General features: G+C 38.0%; 2 protein-coding genes across 2 annotated transcripts in view; both read left to right on the plus strand.

Annotated features, from left to right (window-relative positions):
• LOC134647819 (dual specificity calcium/calmodulin-dependent 3',5'-cyclic nucleotide phosphodiesterase 1) overlaps window positions 1-11,720 on the plus strand; it is a 253,094-nt gene extending 241,374 nt beyond the window's left edge. The window contains exons 10-13 of the mRNA XM_063502145.1: window positions 9,895-10,120; window positions 10,586-10,862; window positions 11,192-11,284; window positions 11,491-11,720. Of these exons, the coding sequence (XP_063358215.1) occupies window positions 9,895-10,120; window positions 10,586-10,862; window positions 11,192-11,284; window positions 11,491-11,561 (667 nt within the window). The 3' untranslated portion in view covers window positions 11,562-11,720. The remainder of the gene's footprint in view (window positions 1-9,894; window positions 10,121-10,585; window positions 10,863-11,191; window positions 11,285-11,490) is intronic.
• LOC134647792 (uncharacterized) lies at window positions 1,367-3,285 on the plus strand. Its single transcript, XM_063502114.1, has 2 exons — window positions 1,367-2,145; window positions 2,686-3,285. Exons 1-2 carry the CDS (start codon window positions 1,581-1,583, stop codon window positions 3,126-3,128), a joined length of 1,008 nt encoding a protein of 335 aa, XP_063358184.1. The 5' UTR covers window positions 1,367-1,580; the 3' UTR covers window positions 3,129-3,285.
• Window positions 11,721-18,900: the final 7,180 nt, after the last annotated feature.

Consider the following 18,900-nt stretch of genomic DNA (forward strand, 5'->3'; position numbering starts at 1 on the left):
CTCGAGCGGCTCCCGGACTACAAAAAGATGTACTGCGATTTTATGCGTGAGTACATTGAGCTAGGGCACATGTCACTTATACACACATACACAAAGCCTTACTGCTTTCTTGTACACCACGCTGTATTAAAGGACAGTCTCACTACACGCTTAAGGGTCGTTTTCAATGGATCAATGCCCACTAGTTCAGGGAAATCCCTGAACGATTTGCAGTTAGTCGGGCCGACCATACAAAACGATATTTTTTCCATATTGTTACGTTTTCGTGAGCACAGATACGTCGCCTGCGCAGACGTGGCAAAATGTACAGGCAAGTCCTTATTCAATCCGACCAACGGAACCTTCAACTAATTTTGTGGCGAGAGAACCCTTCGCAGCCGCTAAATGTTTACCAACTTAATACGGTAACTTTCGGTACCTCTTCTGGGGCCTTTTTGGCCATCCGCTGTCTCAATCAGCTGGCAAAGGAATGTGCTGACGAAGAGGTCTCTCGCACCATATTAGAAGACTGTTACGTGGATGACCTAATTACAGGAAATAATGATAAACACGCTTTAATTGACATCTGTGAAAAGGTCACCGACGTACTGCAGTCAGGTTGTTTCCCACTCCGAAAATGGGTATTTAACTTTGACGTTTCGCAATTTTCCTCGTCAAAAATCACATCACGCGAATTGTGTTTAGGCGATAACTGTCAAAGTAAAACACTCGGCTTAGGATGGACTAACAACACTGACGAATTTCATTACACGGCAAAAATACAACAGGATAATAACGAACCGATAACAAAGCGCAAAATATTATCCGTAATTTCACAAATGTATGACCCTCTCGGGCTACTTTCGCCGGCCATAATTATTGCCAAAATATTACTGCAAAAACTATGGCTTTGCCGCTTAGATTGGGACTCGGAAGTACCTGAGGATGTCGCATCTGCCTGGCGTAGATACTTACTCACACATACACAACACATACATAGCCTCCGCATTCCTCGTTATGTAATGAATGCGTCTGCGCATTGCACACAGTTGCACTTTTTTTGTGATGCTAGTCAAGCGGCCTATGGGGCCTGTGCATATGTGCGTACGCTTTCGGGAGATAATAACGAGGTCATTACAGTGCATCTGTTGTGTTCGAAGAGTAAGGTCGCTCCTTTGAAATCCGTCAGTATCGCGAAACTTGAGTTGCTAGGCGCGCTGTTAGCTGCTAGGTTGTACTCAAAAGTAATCAAATCGCTTAAAGTGAAGTTCGATTCTGTGTATTTTTGGTGTGATAGCACAATAGTTCTTGGGTGGGTCCGAATGTCACCCCACACCCTTAAAACCTTTGTTCAAAACAGAGTGTCGGAGATAAACGAGTTAACCGGGAGCGCGCAGTGGTAGCATGTAAGTAGCAAGAATAACGCAGCTGATTTAGTTAGCCGCGGCCTTGAACTTGACGCGCTTATCAATAATTCGTTCTGGTTCAATGGACCGCCCTTCTTGCATGAACCAGAATCTGACTGGTTACCTAGTACTTTATCGCGCACTTCCGAAATAATACCGGCCGATTTACCTGAAATAAAAACAAACACAATTAGTATGACAAGCCAAATTAACACCGATGTATTCGAATTCGACAGGTTTTCGTCTTTTAACCGCTTACGGCGCGCGGGTGCTTATGTTTTACGATTCATAAACAACACACGCATTAAAAACAAGACAAATCGTAAAACTGGCCCGCTGACTGTTGACGAATTGAATGCATCGATGCAACATCTGGCGCGTCTTTCGCAAATGAAATCTTTTCCTGTTGAGTATGACAAGATGATAAATAACTTACCTGTTAAACACACGCGCGGGATTAATAAATTAAATGTCTTCCTAGACACAGATAAAATGATAAGGGTCGGTGGTCGTATTAGTAATGCGACTAGTTTTTCATACGACAAAAAACATCCGATTTTGCTTTGTTCGAAACATCGTTTCACACAGCTTTTGTTTCAGAGTGAACACATACGATTACTGCATGCGCCTCCTAGTCTCCTGCTTGCTACTATCAAAGACTGCTGGTGGCCTCTCGGAGGCACTAATTTAGCCAAGCGAGTGGTACGCACCTGTGTAACCTGCATCCGCATGAAGGCGAAAACCTTTGCACCTATTATGGGTAACTTACCTTCACTACGTTTGGAACCCGGGTTCGCCTTTATGAGCTGCGGGGTAGACTACGCGGGGCCAGTATATGTACTTAACCGTAGGGGTAGGGGAGCTAAGCCTCAAAAGGCATACATCTGTCTGATAGTTTGCTTCACGACGCGCGCAGTTTATCTTGATTTGGTCACAAGTCTTAGTACCGAAGGATACCTACTCGCACTTAAACGCTTTATTTCGCGCCGTGGTAAGCCTAACGTGATATATTCCGACAACGGCCGTTGCTTTGTAGGGGCGATGAAAGAACTTTCGTCGTTCCTACAAGATAACGCGAGTAATATCATTGAGTGTGCCGCTAATGATAACATTAATTTGCATTTTAACCCCCCTTACGCTCCACATATGTCAGGTTTGTGTGAGAGAGCTGTACAGTCTTGCAAATATCACTTGAAGCGCGTTGTTGGCAACGCGAATTTAACTTTTGAGGAATTTAGCACGGTTTTGGCACAGTCCGAAGCCCTCCTAAATTCCAGACCCATGCATCCTCTTTCCACAGACCCAAACGACCTTTCCGCATTAACTCCAGCTCATTTCCTTATTGGCCGACCGCTGACAGCGCCGCCCTGCAAGGACTTGACGGCAGAGACGGGCCGGCTCCCACGCTACGAGATGCTGGAGAAAATGCGACAACACTTTTGGCAGCGGTGGTCGAAACAATATATTTCTGAGCTGCAGACCAGAACGAAGTGGCAGACGCACGGCCAGGATATCGTTCACAACTCCTTAGTTCTGGTCAAAGAAGATAATCTACCACCCCTCAGATGGCGTTTGGGACGGGTGGTAACTCTGTTCACAGGCCACGACGGAGTTTCCCGCGTCGCTGACGTAAAAACAGCGAGCGGGGTCATACGCAGGGCTTTCACCAAGCTTTGCCCTCTCTTGATGCCGGCAGAGAGTGAAGCTGCGCCAGCCCCATCCACATCACCACAACCACATTGAAAGCGGGTGCTTTCAAGGCCGGGGGCATGTTCGCGAGCATGACGCCATCTAGCGGGCATCCCAAGAAGAGGCGGAGTTCCAAGCACGGCCGCGCGGGGGCGCGGCGACAGCCTCTAACACTTTACCATCTTACACGGCAAGGCACACAAGCCGCTCTCGCGATTTTTGCCAATTTTTTATATAAGTCGCCATACATTCTATTTGTAATGTTTCATTTAATTTAATTTAAAAATAAAACAATTCTTAAAATCAAAATAAGAAGAAGTCATTGAAGAGCCCCGTCTGCTGCTCCTGAGACTACCTAAAATCGCTAACCTCCCAAACAACATTTTAATCAAACCCCGCTTGTAGGAACGGGTGCAGAATGCATTTCTTAATTGAATTTCCGTGAGGGCTCTAATTAATTTTGTGGTAACGTATGCTGGGTGCCAAATAAAAAGGTTTGGTGTAAGTATTGATTGAGCTATATGTAAGTAGATATACTTACCCGTCGACAGGGATTTCCACTGCTACTGAAAACTATAGTACGATAGAGATTACGAAAGTCCCCAGCTTACCACGAGTTTTAGTCACGTTCACGTCATAATATTCATTGAACAGGATACGAACGTATATGCAAACTTATAGGTACTAGGAGTGTTTGTAATTAGCTAACGTGCCCCGGAGAGCGGTCGAAACTAATCACTTACCTGCCTGCAGTATTAAGTGGCGAATGTACAGTCTTAGCGTGCTCCTATTTGAAAATAGGTGTGTCTGTGTACACGTATCTCTACATATTGTGTATATCTATCGCTAACAGCATTGGGAATAGTCCCAAGTTGGGGGTAGTATCAGGCCCCTGTTTCTCCACGGTGACAATAACATTGTAAGTTGAAGGTACTCTTGTTTCTTGTCATATTTAAAACTTCTCATATCAAACTTCTGTAACCATTCTAAGGTCAGTCTTCAATAACATTTTGCAGCAACGACCCGAAACGATCATTCTTGTTGTGTATCTACAAATTACATTCGTTCAGTACATTATCACGAGTCTGACAGTTCGATCTATCAGAGTAAATGTTAGGCTCGCTTATGTAACTCGTTGTATCACAGATGACCTTTTAGTTAAGCGGTTACATGTCACCTCAAAGGTCGGTACGTTAGATCTACATAATTATAATAAGTCTAGAGGGTGAACCTTTACTATTACCTACTTAATAACTATGAATATTTGAAGAAACAAACTTAAACAATGATGGATGTATGCGGGTAAAGTCCAGTATATTTCTACAGCTCTACAAACTTGCCCCTATTCTGAAACTTATCAAATCTCTGTTAAACTTTGTCTCTTTTTAACAAACGCAGACGTCACAATGACAGGCCATAATATAGGGATAAACGATTATTGATTATGAATAACCCAAGTACCATCGTAGGCGTCTTTAAAGAGCATGCATTAGCCCGAATAGCATCCTAATCGTTTGATGCTCTCCACAATAAGTTTATAAATGCGATTTTTTCTGTAGATGCCTTTGAATCATCGCAGCTTAACGATTTGTGAAGGTTTGTTAGTCATGTAACTCGAAGTCAGATTCACCTATTCGCGTTTTGCCGCGACAGCGTATTTTGGTGTATATTTAATATCGATGGTCTATTTTATCGAGGAGCATGACTAACAAACCCTTGTGATTAGTGATTGCACTGTAAATGAATATATGATCGTACGCCTGAAAAGAATCTTTATTCATCAGTGGTCCAACTTACCAAATCATTGGTAGATTGAACTTAACGTGTGTGCCTAGCCGCAAAGTATTCATATTTGATTTCATTTTATTTTACTAAAGTTCAATGGAACGATAAGAACGTCTACTCTAATATATTATTCCTTTTCAAGTCGAATAACTCTTACCTGAAAACCTGAAGAGTGTGCCTTCATTTTTACGCCATTTTCTATACAATGTAAATTTAATGCCTCTTTAATAACTTTCTGATTTGATCAGCACAAAATTCTGACGACTGTAGCGCGCGTAAATAACGCTGCCTTGACACTTCATTTGAGTGGAGACGCCTTGGAGGATACAACTAAACGGAGTAGCCATTAACAGGCTTTCCCCTCTGTCGAAAATAGGCGGCCAACGGTCATACACAATGTATGGACTGACGTTTATCTGACATGGCTATTTTTACGTTACGCATACATTTGACGTTCCCCTCCCCCGCAAAAATCGGCAGACTGTTTTGTACAGAAAATTACAGACATGGCGTCTCCGTTTGATTATATCCTCCAAGGGAGACGCAGGCAATTTATATTATAATTCGAGATTCGTAGTAAAAGATAGGGCCAGTGCACGCTGACGTTTCTATCGGACGCTCTGACGTCACTTCAACAGAAGAGTAAATCCTTTGCCAACGAGCTAAACAGAAATAGAAATGTATTTGCTAAAAATGTGGTAGGTACAGAAATAAAGTGCTAACGTGCAATTTTGCGAGTTCAGCACATTTCGCCAATCATCTAGGCATGCAAATTATATGAATTATCTAGCTGCTCGTTGACCGTTTTCTTGCTCAATAGATGTAGATTCCGAGTATTCACCCACAAGAAGCGGTAAATATTTAGTCTTTGAATGTTGACTGATAGGAATGGAGCTAGAACTATCTCTTTGAGTTGTCAAAGGAAATAAAGGTACCTACTCAATTTTAATCACTTACTTGGCCAGCGAGATGACCCAAAATGAGTCTTGGCCTCCAACACAAGAGCACGCCATTTTGCTCGGTACAGATCGGGTTCAGAACAGCTTTCGCTTTAGTTGCTTCTCACTAATCATCTACTGTATCTCTCTCTAAGCCCGCCGCTTTGCGATAGCCAATTTTCTATGTAACCGCCATCGGCGAACGGGCCAGTGCGAGGAGACCCTAATTCCCCCGAAGGATTGATGGATGGCGACAGCGGGGTAAACTGACGATAATAGGGCACTGGGGCGTTCGAGTCATATTAGCACGTAATAAGTAGGAGACCGTCATCGCACTATTCTGTGAATAATGTCCTATTTATCACGCAATAAGACACGAGCTCGAAACTTTAAGTGCTCCTAACATGTCTCCAACTAATGTTACACATATATATGTGAAAAGTTGGCCATGCATTGTTTAAGAAACAAGTTATTCATAAAAAATCGTATTATCAAAAATTGGGATTTTGAGACTAGGGCTGGAAAAACTGGAGCAGATTGGCTTCCATAATTTCCATATCCTTTTTATTGACGGAAATGGGAACCATATTAAAATATTACACGTTTTTGTTGAGATCTGGTTGTTAAGCATCACTTATCCACATCAGTTAATTGTCTTAGAAACACTGCACTCTCCCCTAAAAGATCGAAAAACATCAATTAAAATAGCCTCTGAAACACGTTTGCTTTCGTACAAATGCTTAGCACACTTTATTTCTTTGCAAAAAGCTTTTTCAGGGAAAAAGGTAATAAACTGTCTGGTTCCATTAGGTAATATTACAACGTTAAAGAGTCGACGAAGACTGCTAATAGTTATCGTCACAGTGAAGGGTCCTAAGTTGCCATAAAATGGGCTGTTTGAATTTAAGATCTTTATAGAATTTGAAGTAAAGTACCTACCTAATACTTTAAAGTTGCTGTTTTTCGTATGAAAAAAGAGAAATTGGCTATCAATGTGTCTTGTGTGTCTGAAGTTCAATATATGACTGTAATAATAGACGTTTGTAACCGCTGATTAGGCAATTTTCTGATAGGGTTGCATCTTATACATAAAGTAGGGGAAGCTGTTTTACCTCGGACAGTTTTTTCTTTTATGAATTTTAGAAAAAAAACTAATGGCTATAGAATTATTGTTTATCCGAATCTTATACGATACATTAATAAACTATCTATTACGATATAAAATTTAAAGATCAGTTTATTTATTTTGATGGGATACGTTGACGAAAAAAAAAGGGAAAAGTGTCCAAGGAACAACACCCCTGATGTACCTTGGTCATTTCCCGTTGTACCTCGGACATGATAATTTTAATTAATTAATTTATAATTTAATCATAGAAAAAATATTTATATATGAAATCACAGATATTTTTAGCATATTTACGCCATTGAATAGATTTTTCTAGTACAATTACTTTCGAAAAATATACTTAGCAATGGTAAATTTTTATTTTTGCCTAAAACATTTTATGCATTGTTTCTAAAATTGATTACTTGGTAACTTATAACGCATATAACTAATACTTATAAATACGGCAAATATGAAACCTTAAGTAAAAAAAAAATATTTTCAGTAAGTATCAAGTACGGGCCAAGGTACAACCTATTTTCGTTGTCCGAGGTACAACAAAGCAAATTTTTGGACAAGTAAGCTTGGTAATTAACACTTCCAATTGAGATTAGGCTGAAATGATCCTACCATCGAGTACCTAATTAACTTAAGTTTAACTTATTATATTAAGTTTTACTATCTATTAGCAAAACATGAAATAATCATCCTTGAGTTCGAAATACTGACTTTTCATAACACAATTTATATTTTAATTTTTTTCTTGAGTTACCAGCCGCTCTCAAGTTTCGTTGATAGCTTGTTTTTTATACTTAATAATAACGTTCCAAATAATATAAATGAAATATTTCAATAACCGTGGCAATGTGGAAATATTGCCATCTGTCCGAGGTAAAACCATGTCCAAAGTACAACAGTTTCCCCTACTTGTATCCATTAGCTGCTTGTTTGCTGCGTCTCTTTCTGTCAGATAAAGAGGTAAATAGTGATTAGAAGTTACAAACCTTGTAAAAATAACGCTTTCAATAGTTCAACGTTGATACTACCTTTTCTTATATTGATTTATAAAGAGTTGTCCCCATCTCATCGAATTTGAGGCGTTCTCATTTGTAGAGGTTTTAACTCTCTAAAAAGTCTATATATATATATAACTGTAATGAATAAATATTAGTTCCTTTTTAGTACTTACTGCATTTTAACCTTAAAGTACAATATTCTTACCTATATAGGTTTCCTCCTGAGACGCGTACTATTTTTTGTCCATATTCCGCGATCTATTTAGAACTTTTATTGAATAACTGTGGGTTCCAAATTCAAAAACAAAACAAGTGTTTCTGGGTCTCAGGAGGGTACTTACAACTGTATCCCCAAATATGAGCTTTAATCCCGAGATATTATTCTATGTACAGTAAAATCCAAAGTTTTGGGTTGAAATGAGTCAAAGATATTCTCACAGGAATTATGGAGATTACAGTGTTATTTGAAATGCTAACACAAAGTTTGTAAGATCTGGCAAGGAAATGTAGTTGAGGATTATTTTGCATATAATTTAGATTTTTGGCAAAGATTTTGTTGTTTACCTTGGGTTTTATGAATGATAGGTATTTTTGGGATATCTCTTATGAATTTGACTTTGTACTTTGATATTTTCTTTTGACATTTCGATACCTAAGTAGTTACAATAATTTTATTTCTCAATGCACATTTTTTATTAATAATTGGCAATAATCACCTAATATAACTATTGTCAGAACTTTAACGCCAACGGCTCACTGGCAATGGATGCCAATAATGTTTAGACGTCGACCCCAAGACGATCAATCACGATTGTCTATACGTGGAAAATCCTGGTTTTATTGATGAAATTTAAATTGATGACAACGTTTTTGGATAGGTATGACAACTATTCTTTACTGTGGATGCTGATGACTTAGCTTCTATATTGATACATATTTTATCCATACCTCGAACTTTGTTGAAGTAATCGGGCCCCTTAAAATGTGTAAATACATGCTTTATCCATCTCTCGAACTTTGTTTAATTATTCGGGCCCCCTAAAATGATGTCTATTTGTTAATAGTAGTACTTACACCCTTTTACGATAAAAACCAACTCCATTGTTTATCCTTATTAGCCTGCATCAGACAGATTTCGAAATAAACTTACTGTCCCGGAAAAAGGCACGGAAATCAGACTCGCCGGCTGGAAACTATTAGCTGATCATTTATGTAAACAATCTCAGCTGTTTCTAAGTGGCAAGTTGCTCTCGACGGGTTACGGCGACCTACTTAGTTGCTGTGGTGTATTCAGTTGGCACACTATTCGTTATTGATACTTTAGAATATATTTACTGGTACCTAATACATACATTGGCAAACAAAGCTCTTAAAGCCTTCGAAATCTAGTGCCTCTGTACTGTAACCGAGATACAAAGTTTTAATTTGAAGTCAACCTACTGAGGGTCGGACCAAGCTGACTGCACATACTTGGCATGGATTAAGTGTGGATGTGTCAAATTTCTATGAAAGTGTGATTATGGTTTTTAGACACATTGTCACCACAGAACATATTAAAGAGGTTAGAATGGCTATCGCGCGCAGGTAGTATCGGAACCGGTGTCGCCGCTCGTTCCTCTCCACATTTACTAACACTCGCGCAACGGTAGTATAAACTTGTGTGCGTGGTGAATGGATACGCCTCCTTTAGACAGATTTGATGTCTGGCTTCTTAATCTGAAGGTTATTGTGGCGCAAAAGGCATGTTTACTTCGTTTTTCGGTCAGCGCGGGCGAGTAGCATGCGAGCGTTTGCTCAAAACCGGCGACGCCACGTACCCTGCTCGCATCGCCATTCTAACTTGTTCTGTGGTCACGCCACAGTAAAGTTGGTTTTTAAAGTTAGATTAGATCAACTCTTGTAATTTTAAATTTGCAGATTTTAGAATTGCAGATGTAGGTAGTTTAATGGGCAATATCCATTTCTCCTTCCAGGCTAATAAAAGACGAGGAATGCAACATTCTGCAGAACCTGTCCCGCGACGAGTTCCGCGAGTTCCGCACCCTCGTCATCGACATGGTGCTGGCAACCGACATGAGCTTCCACTTCCAGCAGCTGAAGAACATGCGCTCATTACTGACGCTGGCTGAGCCTACGGTGGACAAGTCCAAGGCGGCGTCGCTGGTGTTGCATTGCTGTGATATTTCGCATCCTGCCAAGGTATTTGCACCTTTTTAGATATGAGTATTAAGTATTCATAACCATAAGCAAAAAAATATAAGCGCTCCCTATTCACGCGGGCTGGCCTTGTTGATGTTTGCATTACTATACCTATATTATATACACTTCTATTTCCGGCAGTTGAGGGACGTGCCCTCAGTGTCAACAGCTATCTATTATGTCCGGAATTAACCTAACCTAACCTAGCCAAACTTGCCTTTACGAAGTTACCCCGGGATTCGTAAAACTTAGCAAACCTTTGTTAAATTTGGTCGCTTTCTAATAAACATATAAAAGTAAGTTACAGATAAGCACAAACGATTATCAAGGGCTTGTTAGACTTGAGAAGCGTTTTTAAATGATGCGATTAGTCTCTACAGGATCCCAAAACTACAACAAAGACTGCAACCAAGATGTGTTGTGTTGAAACTTACAGAACTAATCATAATCAACAATAATTTCCAGAGATGGGACCTCCACCACCGATGGACGATGAGCCTCCTCGACGAGTTCTTCCTCCAAGGCGACAAGGAACGCGAGCTAGGGCTGCCCTTCAGCCCCCTTTGTGACCGGAACAACACATTGGTCGCGGAATCCCAGATCGGGTTCATAGAGTTTATTGTAGAGCCAAGCATGGGGGTTTGTGCTGATATGTTGGAATGCATCCTTGGGCCTCTGCACTCTAGCAGCAAGACTGGCGCTAGTCAAGAACCGATTAGTGAGGACGCTCCGGGGAAAATTGGTAAGTCGAAAATACTAACCAATATAACAACGTAGGCTGGATCCTACGCCTAGGGATTTTGTAAACAGGACAACACATAAGTGGCAGAATCTCAGATCAACGTCATAAAGTTTATTGTTGAGCCAAGCATGGAGTGTGTGCTATATGTTGAAATGCATCCTTGGGCCTTTGCACTCTAACAGCAAGATAGTCAGCTAGTCAAGAACGATTAATGTTAAAGTTATTCCTCATAAAAGAGACAATCTCTTGACATTATTAATAAAAGAGACGCAAATATGACATTGATAACATTGGCTGTTTTGCTGTATTTATATTGTTAATCGTTTCAGTTAACGAGACCAGCACAAAGTTCAAGATCCGAAAGCCGTGGGTCGCCTGTCTCAGTGACAACAAGAAAATCTGGAAGGAGCAAGCTGCTAAAGGTTGAAAATTTCTAAAATAAATATTGAAAGGCATCAATAACATTACTAACAAATTGATATCAATTGCTAAACTAGGTTCCCCTCTAAAATTTTAGCTGGATGGCAAACTAATATTACACAATTCCAGTGGGAATTAATTTACCCAGGCTATCCATGAGCATAGAGAGTTAGGTCGAAAAAATTAATGGCGTTGAAAATATTTCCAGATGCAGAGGCCCGAGCCAAGGCCGAAGAGGAAGCCAACAACCCCCCAGCTCCTGCGCCTACAGAAGAATAATATTTAGCCACATTTGTAAATAGCGTTAAATCTAACTGTTACAACATGTTCTCTTCGCTCTTGAAGAAAACTTAAATTTCCGTTGTTTGTGTGTAAAAATGCTTGCAGTTATTAAACGTCGCTGCGTTCGAAATTTAAATAAATATCCTGGCAACATTTTCGCTTCTCTCAAGTTCAACGTTTTCATGCGTTCAAAAAAACCAAGCCTGCCGGCCTAGCCAAGGTGACAATCGCAATCGCTTCGATAACGAAACGCTTTGTGTCTCTCTATCACTGTTCCATATTAGTGCGACAGTGACAGTTGCGTTTCGATCGCTACGGAGCGTTAGCGATTGGCATGTTGGCTACGCGGCCTGGTCAACTTACTCGTATTCGTATGCGGCCGCAACAGAGCCCTATAATCATATCAACGTACATATATCTCTTTCTATGAAGGGACTGAAAGTCGTGTTATCAGCGTACCACGTCTAAATTATAATCTCAACTCTTCTCTAGTGGTACGGTTTGCTGGCCAGACTGTAAAAACTACACCATTTTTGGCTCGAAAATATAATAATGTTGCCAATATAACAGCAACGGATATTTATTTAAGATTCGAATCCTATATGTTAACGTGTTTCGTTACGCACAATTTTTTGAATTGAAAGCACAATGTGAAAAGCCTGAGTGTACATTCAATTTGGAAGACACCATAGTGAGCCAAATTCGATACGGCGGGCCGAATGGCGCTAGCCAGTAGTTTATATATTCATTATTAATTATTCGCGGTTAAGATTTTCTTTAGGTTTAGCCTGACGAATGGATTTCGCAGTTTCCCAATGTCAAGTGCCCATTGTGACTTAGTAGTGTTTCTAACACTTCTACGGTAACGGTTTTAAATACATTAATCTGTACAAATATAAAACAAACTAGAAGGCAATGGATTGTTGTTATTCTTCTTCTTTGGGTAGCTATAATAACACAACTTCACAACTCTAAGTATGTAGTGTTGTGTTTCTAATGGTGAGAATAAGATTACCAGATCTTCCGACAATGCCCTGTGTTGGCAGTGAGACCTGGGCTATAACCGCGAAAATGCAAGTTCGCAAATTGCGGGCATTTGTCACATTCACTCTAATTACGCCTTCATTTGAGTAAAAGAGAAAGATTTCGGTTTTCGCGGTAGCCCCTCTGCTCTTGTCTCGTAATCTATTACCAGTCACCACATGGAATTCATGTTTACCTTTCATTATGTGTGTTGTGTGGTGTTCATAAATCGTGGTTTCTAAGCTCGCTTGTGCTGTATAGAGCAGAAAAAAATTTCTCTAAAAAAAGGAAAAGGATGACTAAAATCAGATTATAACATTCTAATAATTATAATATGTTTTATCTTTTTCTACGTAAATTTATCAATAGGATCGATCGAAAACAATTCTATCAGGAATTATGACAATCCAAAGATATTACAGTAACTAACCCTTTATGTAAGTTCGAATAAACTTAGGTTTCAATGAGAACTTGACAATATAACGTTATGTCGTTAAATCCTTAATTTAACAAACGGTACGCGAATATTATAGAATAATTTCTCCGTTCACGAATAATTATTGTACAGTAGGCATATCTAAATGTTTAACAGACCGATCGTGCTGAGATGATACCCAACAAAACAATGAAGAGGAAACGCCTAAATAGTTTATCATTACGCCAGCTCCACACTCAATGCGCGAACTGCGACTCGAAGCTGCGAATACGGGGGGCTACCGCGAAAACCGAAATTCGCAAATTGCGGGGATCTTTCTCGTATACTCCGAAGAAGTCGTAATTTAGAGTGACAGAGAAAATGCCCGCAATTTTCGCGGTTATAGCCCAGAGGTGTCGTGCGAATAATATGCGAACCTGCCGTACCACAGAAAAAAAAAATGTATAACAGTCGAGCATATTTTGTTGCAGGATAATGATTTCCGGGGTTTAATACAAAATACCCTTGTTTTATTGGGTATTACGGAATATAGTCAAATAACGAACAGTCTCCTATAGATATAAAACACCTTCACATTCCAACAAGTTCGATTAGTTTCTTTTTCTTTGCATTTACACAGACTTTTTTAATATTTGTCCATTTAAGTACATTACAATTTATTAAATAAAAAAATAGTTAGCAATTAATGTATATGTATAAAAAATGCTGGTAAAGGAGCAACTCATTCCTTTTTAATTAAATTTTATTGTCGCATGTACAGGCAAAGAGATGAGTACGCGACATAGAGGTAGAACTATAGGTATACATAACAAGACATCGGAAGGTAAAAAAATAGATCGTTCGGCATTACGAGTATAAGACATAAATCATGTCTATATAATAAATATGTACTTATTATAATATATGTAGCTTAACTAGTATAATCTTATCCCATAATATATGAAAAATACGCTTATTAATTTTAATGTTAATTCATAATTCATAATTCATAATTTATTGCATAATAATCATGTGGTACGAGTACAGGACAGATATTACATCAGGGTAAGTTCACACATGAACCCTGTTAGGGCACAGCAAATGTTTCTTAAAACTAAACTATAACTAGGAGGTGCAGTGCAGGCACATGTGTAGGTACATAATTTAAAATAACGCATTTTGGTACTTATGTTCAAGGCATAAGATTAAAAGCTAATATTTATTATTTTATACTTATGTTATTACATTAATTACTTATCTGGGTATGATTTTTGATAGGTACCATTGATTTATTATTATTAAGGGCCTACTGCAGCCGCGTCTGGCGCTTCGTAAACCACGCCCGCTAGTTCTTCCCTCCCCGCTAACACGCACACATGGAAACGCTTCGCGCCGCACGTGAAGTTTGTGTGACCTTTTAGCACCATCTAACGTTACAGAAGTTAACTACCATTATACGCGGTCGCTGCGGTCGGCCAGAAACTTAAATTCGGAAAAAATTGAAACAGATGGCGTTGTTACTTGTTCATAATAGCAAACAATAAAATAATTAATTAATAAACCTGAATATTTATTGTTGTTTTGGAAGATGTTAACAGCATAGAAGCAGCAGCGTATATAGCATATAAGTTAAGAGTATTGATAATAAGAAAATAGCACAAGAACAGAAAAGAGATTATTTTTGATAAAATATGATGAAAACAGATTTACCTACTTGATTACGCTCACCTGACTTTGCGGTCACTAAATGCAAATTTCAACCTTATTGTTATGGGGTTACAATACCCCTGGGGTTGCAGGCGTCCATAGTCGTTATTATTATAAATGCTTTGGTTGAAATGCTTTTTAACCCTCGAATTTTTCATAGGTACAGTCACCTGCAATAATATGTTACTCTTCGGCGGCCGCAAAAATATGTGACACGCTCTTATGGCTCTACAAATAAGATCTAACATGATCTACCGCAAAACGGCCTTCGGTGTGTAACATATTATTGCAGCTGACTGTACTCGTATTCATTGTTGTATAGGTAGGTATTAATATCTTTTATCCGATCGATTTGCATTTATTTGAAATAAATCACAGTGTTTAGTAATTATATATTTTATTGAATAAGAGATTATTTAGATATGTAATGAATACAGGGTGCCTTTTTGAAACACTCATTTTTAGGGTTCCGTAGCCAAATGGCAAAAAACGGAACCCTTATAGATTCGTCATGTCTGTCTGTCTGTCTGTCCGTCTGTCCGTCCGTATGTCACAGCCACTTTTTTCCGAAACTATAAGAACTATACTGTTGAAACTTGGTAAGTAGATGTATTCTGTGAACCGCATTAAGATTTTCACACAAAAATAGAAAAAAAAAATTTTTTTGGGGGTTCCCCATACTTAGAACTGAAACTCAAAAAAATGTTTTTCATCAAACCCATACGTGTGGGGTATCTATGGATAGGTCTTCAAAAATGATATTGAGGTTTCTAACATCATTTTTTTCTAAACTGAATAGTTTGCGCGAGAGACACTTCCAAAGTGGTAAAATGTGCCCCCCCCCCCCCCTGTAACTTCTAAAATAAGAGAATGATGAAACTAAAAAAACATATATGATGTACATTAATGCCATGCAAACTTCCACCGAAAATTGGTTTGAACAAGATCTAGTAAGTAGTTTTTTTTTAATACGTCATAAATCCCCTAAATACGGAACCCTTCATGGGCGAGTCCGACTCGCACTTGGCCGCTTTTTCTGGATAATTTTGATTTTCAATTGTCAGGGGTGCCTACATTATTTTTTAATACATTTTACAACGACAACAAACAAAAGTTCAAATTCGCCGTATTTTTATTACCCGGGTCGATCGCAACAAAATAGAAAATCATGTTTTTCAAATCTAAGCGTTATTGTAATTTATCTCAAATAACCAAAAAGTCAATCTGACTAGAACTTAAAAACGAACTGAATTATTTTAATATGTCGATTTTTCTTGGTGACCCAGGAGAATTTTTTTTTGTATCCCATACAAAAAGAGCGTATCCCAATCGCGTATCGGTTTTGGTTTTTACTTATAAGTGTGAAAAATATATTCTACCATATACGAAGGATGTGTGTTTTTTCATGTTTTATGTGTCTTTTTGTACAATAAAGTGTTTTACTGCTACTAATATATCATATTAACGATTAACTAAAAAGGTATTCATCTAATTTAACTGGTAAATTATTAAAGTCCGCTAAAATTAATATATACCTATTCAAAAAAATATTTGTTAATATGTCCCAAAATCATGGCTCATTTTTTAAGTCTCCTGACTTACCAAACATATCGCAACGAAGGCAAGGGTACAACGCGGCATCGTGAACCTAATAACGTAAGGTTTCAGTTACTTTTTTAGTCGCCGACCATTTTATCCGGGGTACGAAAAGAGGTATTAGATCTATCCTGGGTCTAATATGCTATAAAAACATAGTTTTTTGAAAAATGTTCGTAGGTAGTACACAAAATTTACATTTTCTTTTAAATGTGATTTGGGTCATCGTTCTCCCTGGTGACTTTTCTGGTGACCCAAGAGACATCAATTTTATTACGACTCAGGAGACTTTTTTTCTATGCACTTTGATTTTTTTGATGCGCTAATTTTGTAATCTAAAATAACTTTAAACTGCTGATATACTTATATCACTTTGCTGATGAGTGGAAGTGGAATTGAAACTTAATTTATTGTTCTCTCCCTTGACATTTTGGCATACATTTGACATGCTGCAGTGCACTCCTAACGTTAATAAAGACATAATTTTTAGAAAAAGCTTTAGGAAAACTCACTCTTGAGCTTAAAACGATTAAGTCCTTATCATATTATGTTAGATTTTTAGTACAGACCCCAAATCAGTAAAAATGTCTCTTAGCCAACTAAATTTGTCTCTGGGAAAAGTACGATATCCCTAAAAATTGTACGTACATTTCGCATTTTTCTGAAGGAACGGAATTCATAAATTGGGTTATTATTATTTTTTTAGATTATTTGATTGCATTGACATATCACCAAGATAGATAGAACATTTAAGTTACCAGAAGAAAAGCATTTGTGTTCTTTTATACAGTGTGGAAAAAGTAGGTTCGATTCCCGGGCGTGACTAAGCGAATTTAAAAAAAAACAACGTGTTGCATTCCGGGAGTGCCGACAGAAGTGAAAACTCAATGACTAGTCCAAAATGTCTGCAGCACTATGTATAATTGACCCATCCTCCTTTCTATTGAAAACTTTTGATTCCGATATTGCTGGTCAGTGAGCTTGTTTAAAATTCTAAATTCAAATTTATAGCGTTAATTGTTTAAAATTCGAATAGAAATTGTAAAGTTACCTTGCAGACCTCGCATCTAAATATATTTGGTCATGATATTTTGAGTTTTATTCACCAGTACTAGAGTTCACTTTTATTAGCGATTTCATCAAGATGTAGCTTTATTTAATTATATTTGAGTGATATAAAGTTATAATACTGTGAGATCCTCGTATTTCAGCCCGTACAAGATTATAACCTTTTTCATGTAATGTCATTGAGTTTTTCTTTATTGATTTAAATGCCATCTAAATGATTGGCCATCTAAACCTTACGGTCACATGATCGCCTTACGCTGTCTCGAGTTTATCATTTTTTCCCCACCTCAAAAAGTGCCTAGCGCCGCTAAAGAAGTTTTTACTTCAAAAATCTTTGAATGCAGTTGTTTCTTTAAAAAACAATAATGTTTCATTTAAGTAAAATGAGCAAACTTAAGGTTTTAAGGCACTTTCCCTCCAGGGCCCATAATTTTTTTCCACCCGGTAGTAGACAACTATTTTTTTCGACTAAATGAAGTTTTATTAGATAAATCGTTGATCACATGGTTCGTTTCACACATCACATCAAATCGTTTGTCATCACAATCAAAATTTGTCAAAAGTAATGAAATTTATGCCAAAAAAACATAAATAAAACATATAAATTCAACACAATTTTTTTAATAAAAATCTTTCTCGATGATATAAAAAAGAACATCGACAAATTATGTTCAAAGAATTAATATCAAAACAGATGTCATAATTAGGATTGGCTACTTTAAGAAAGGGACAGAGAGATTTAATCCTCTCGCTCTGCACGTTTTTCTCATTCCTCCTTGTCAAGCCAAAATAAACTATAAAATGATAGTAACACAGTACATTGTAATATTCACTTTTTCCACGGTATCATGTCATTGTAAATTACTTATGTGAAATTGTAGTGGCGTGCGACTTTCAAACCGGAGGTCACGGGTTCGAACCCCGGCCCGTGCAAGTGAGTTTTTGTAAGTAGGGACCTTTTTTAGTGGTACTTAAATATAATAACTTTCGTATTATTGAAATAAAATATTTTATTCAAACAAACTTAATAATATAATAATTAAAACGAATAATATCAATTAGTTTTTAATATTTATTCAATTATTTTAAATTATTTGAGCATGAAACATACTAGATTTATTTTTATCATTACAATAGAAAAAAAGAAAAAAATATATTCTTATAGATATTTTATTTTCAAACAAAAATAAAGCAAAAAGTTACGGTTAGATTCTGATGGCTAAATACCAAACAGCTACCGATACATTTCAATATCTGTCGAAATTTCCTAACCCGTTGTAACTGACAAAGAGTATAGATTTCGACGTAGCATGACGTAGCCTAGCAAACACGCACACATGCGTAACGTGTAGGCCTGTAAGAAGGCACCATCATAGGCTTACCTCCGATACCGTTACTACTCAATGGAGTTACGACTCAACGTTTATTGGATATAAAATTTTACGTAATTCGGAGCGCTGCGCGAAGTGACATAGGTCTTACCTCTTTGAGGCACGACGGCCATCTAACATTACTGGCATAAAGGAT

The sequence above is a fragment of the Cydia amplana genome, chromosome 5 (genome assembly GCF_948474715.1).
Source record: "Cydia amplana chromosome 5, ilCydAmpl1.1, whole genome shotgun sequence".
In the NCBI taxonomy this organism is placed as follows: domain Eukaryota; kingdom Metazoa; phylum Arthropoda; class Insecta; order Lepidoptera; family Tortricidae; genus Cydia; species Cydia amplana.

Coding starts and splice junctions, on each gene's coding strand:
- LOC134647792 (XM_063502114.1), top strand. CDS start 1,581: ATGACAAGCCAAATTAACACCGATGTATTCGAATTCGACAGGTTTTCG. Junction 2,146..2,685: donor AACCTTTGCACCTATTATGG/GTAACTTACCTT, acceptor CTCTTTCCACAG/ACCCAAACGACCTTTCCGCA.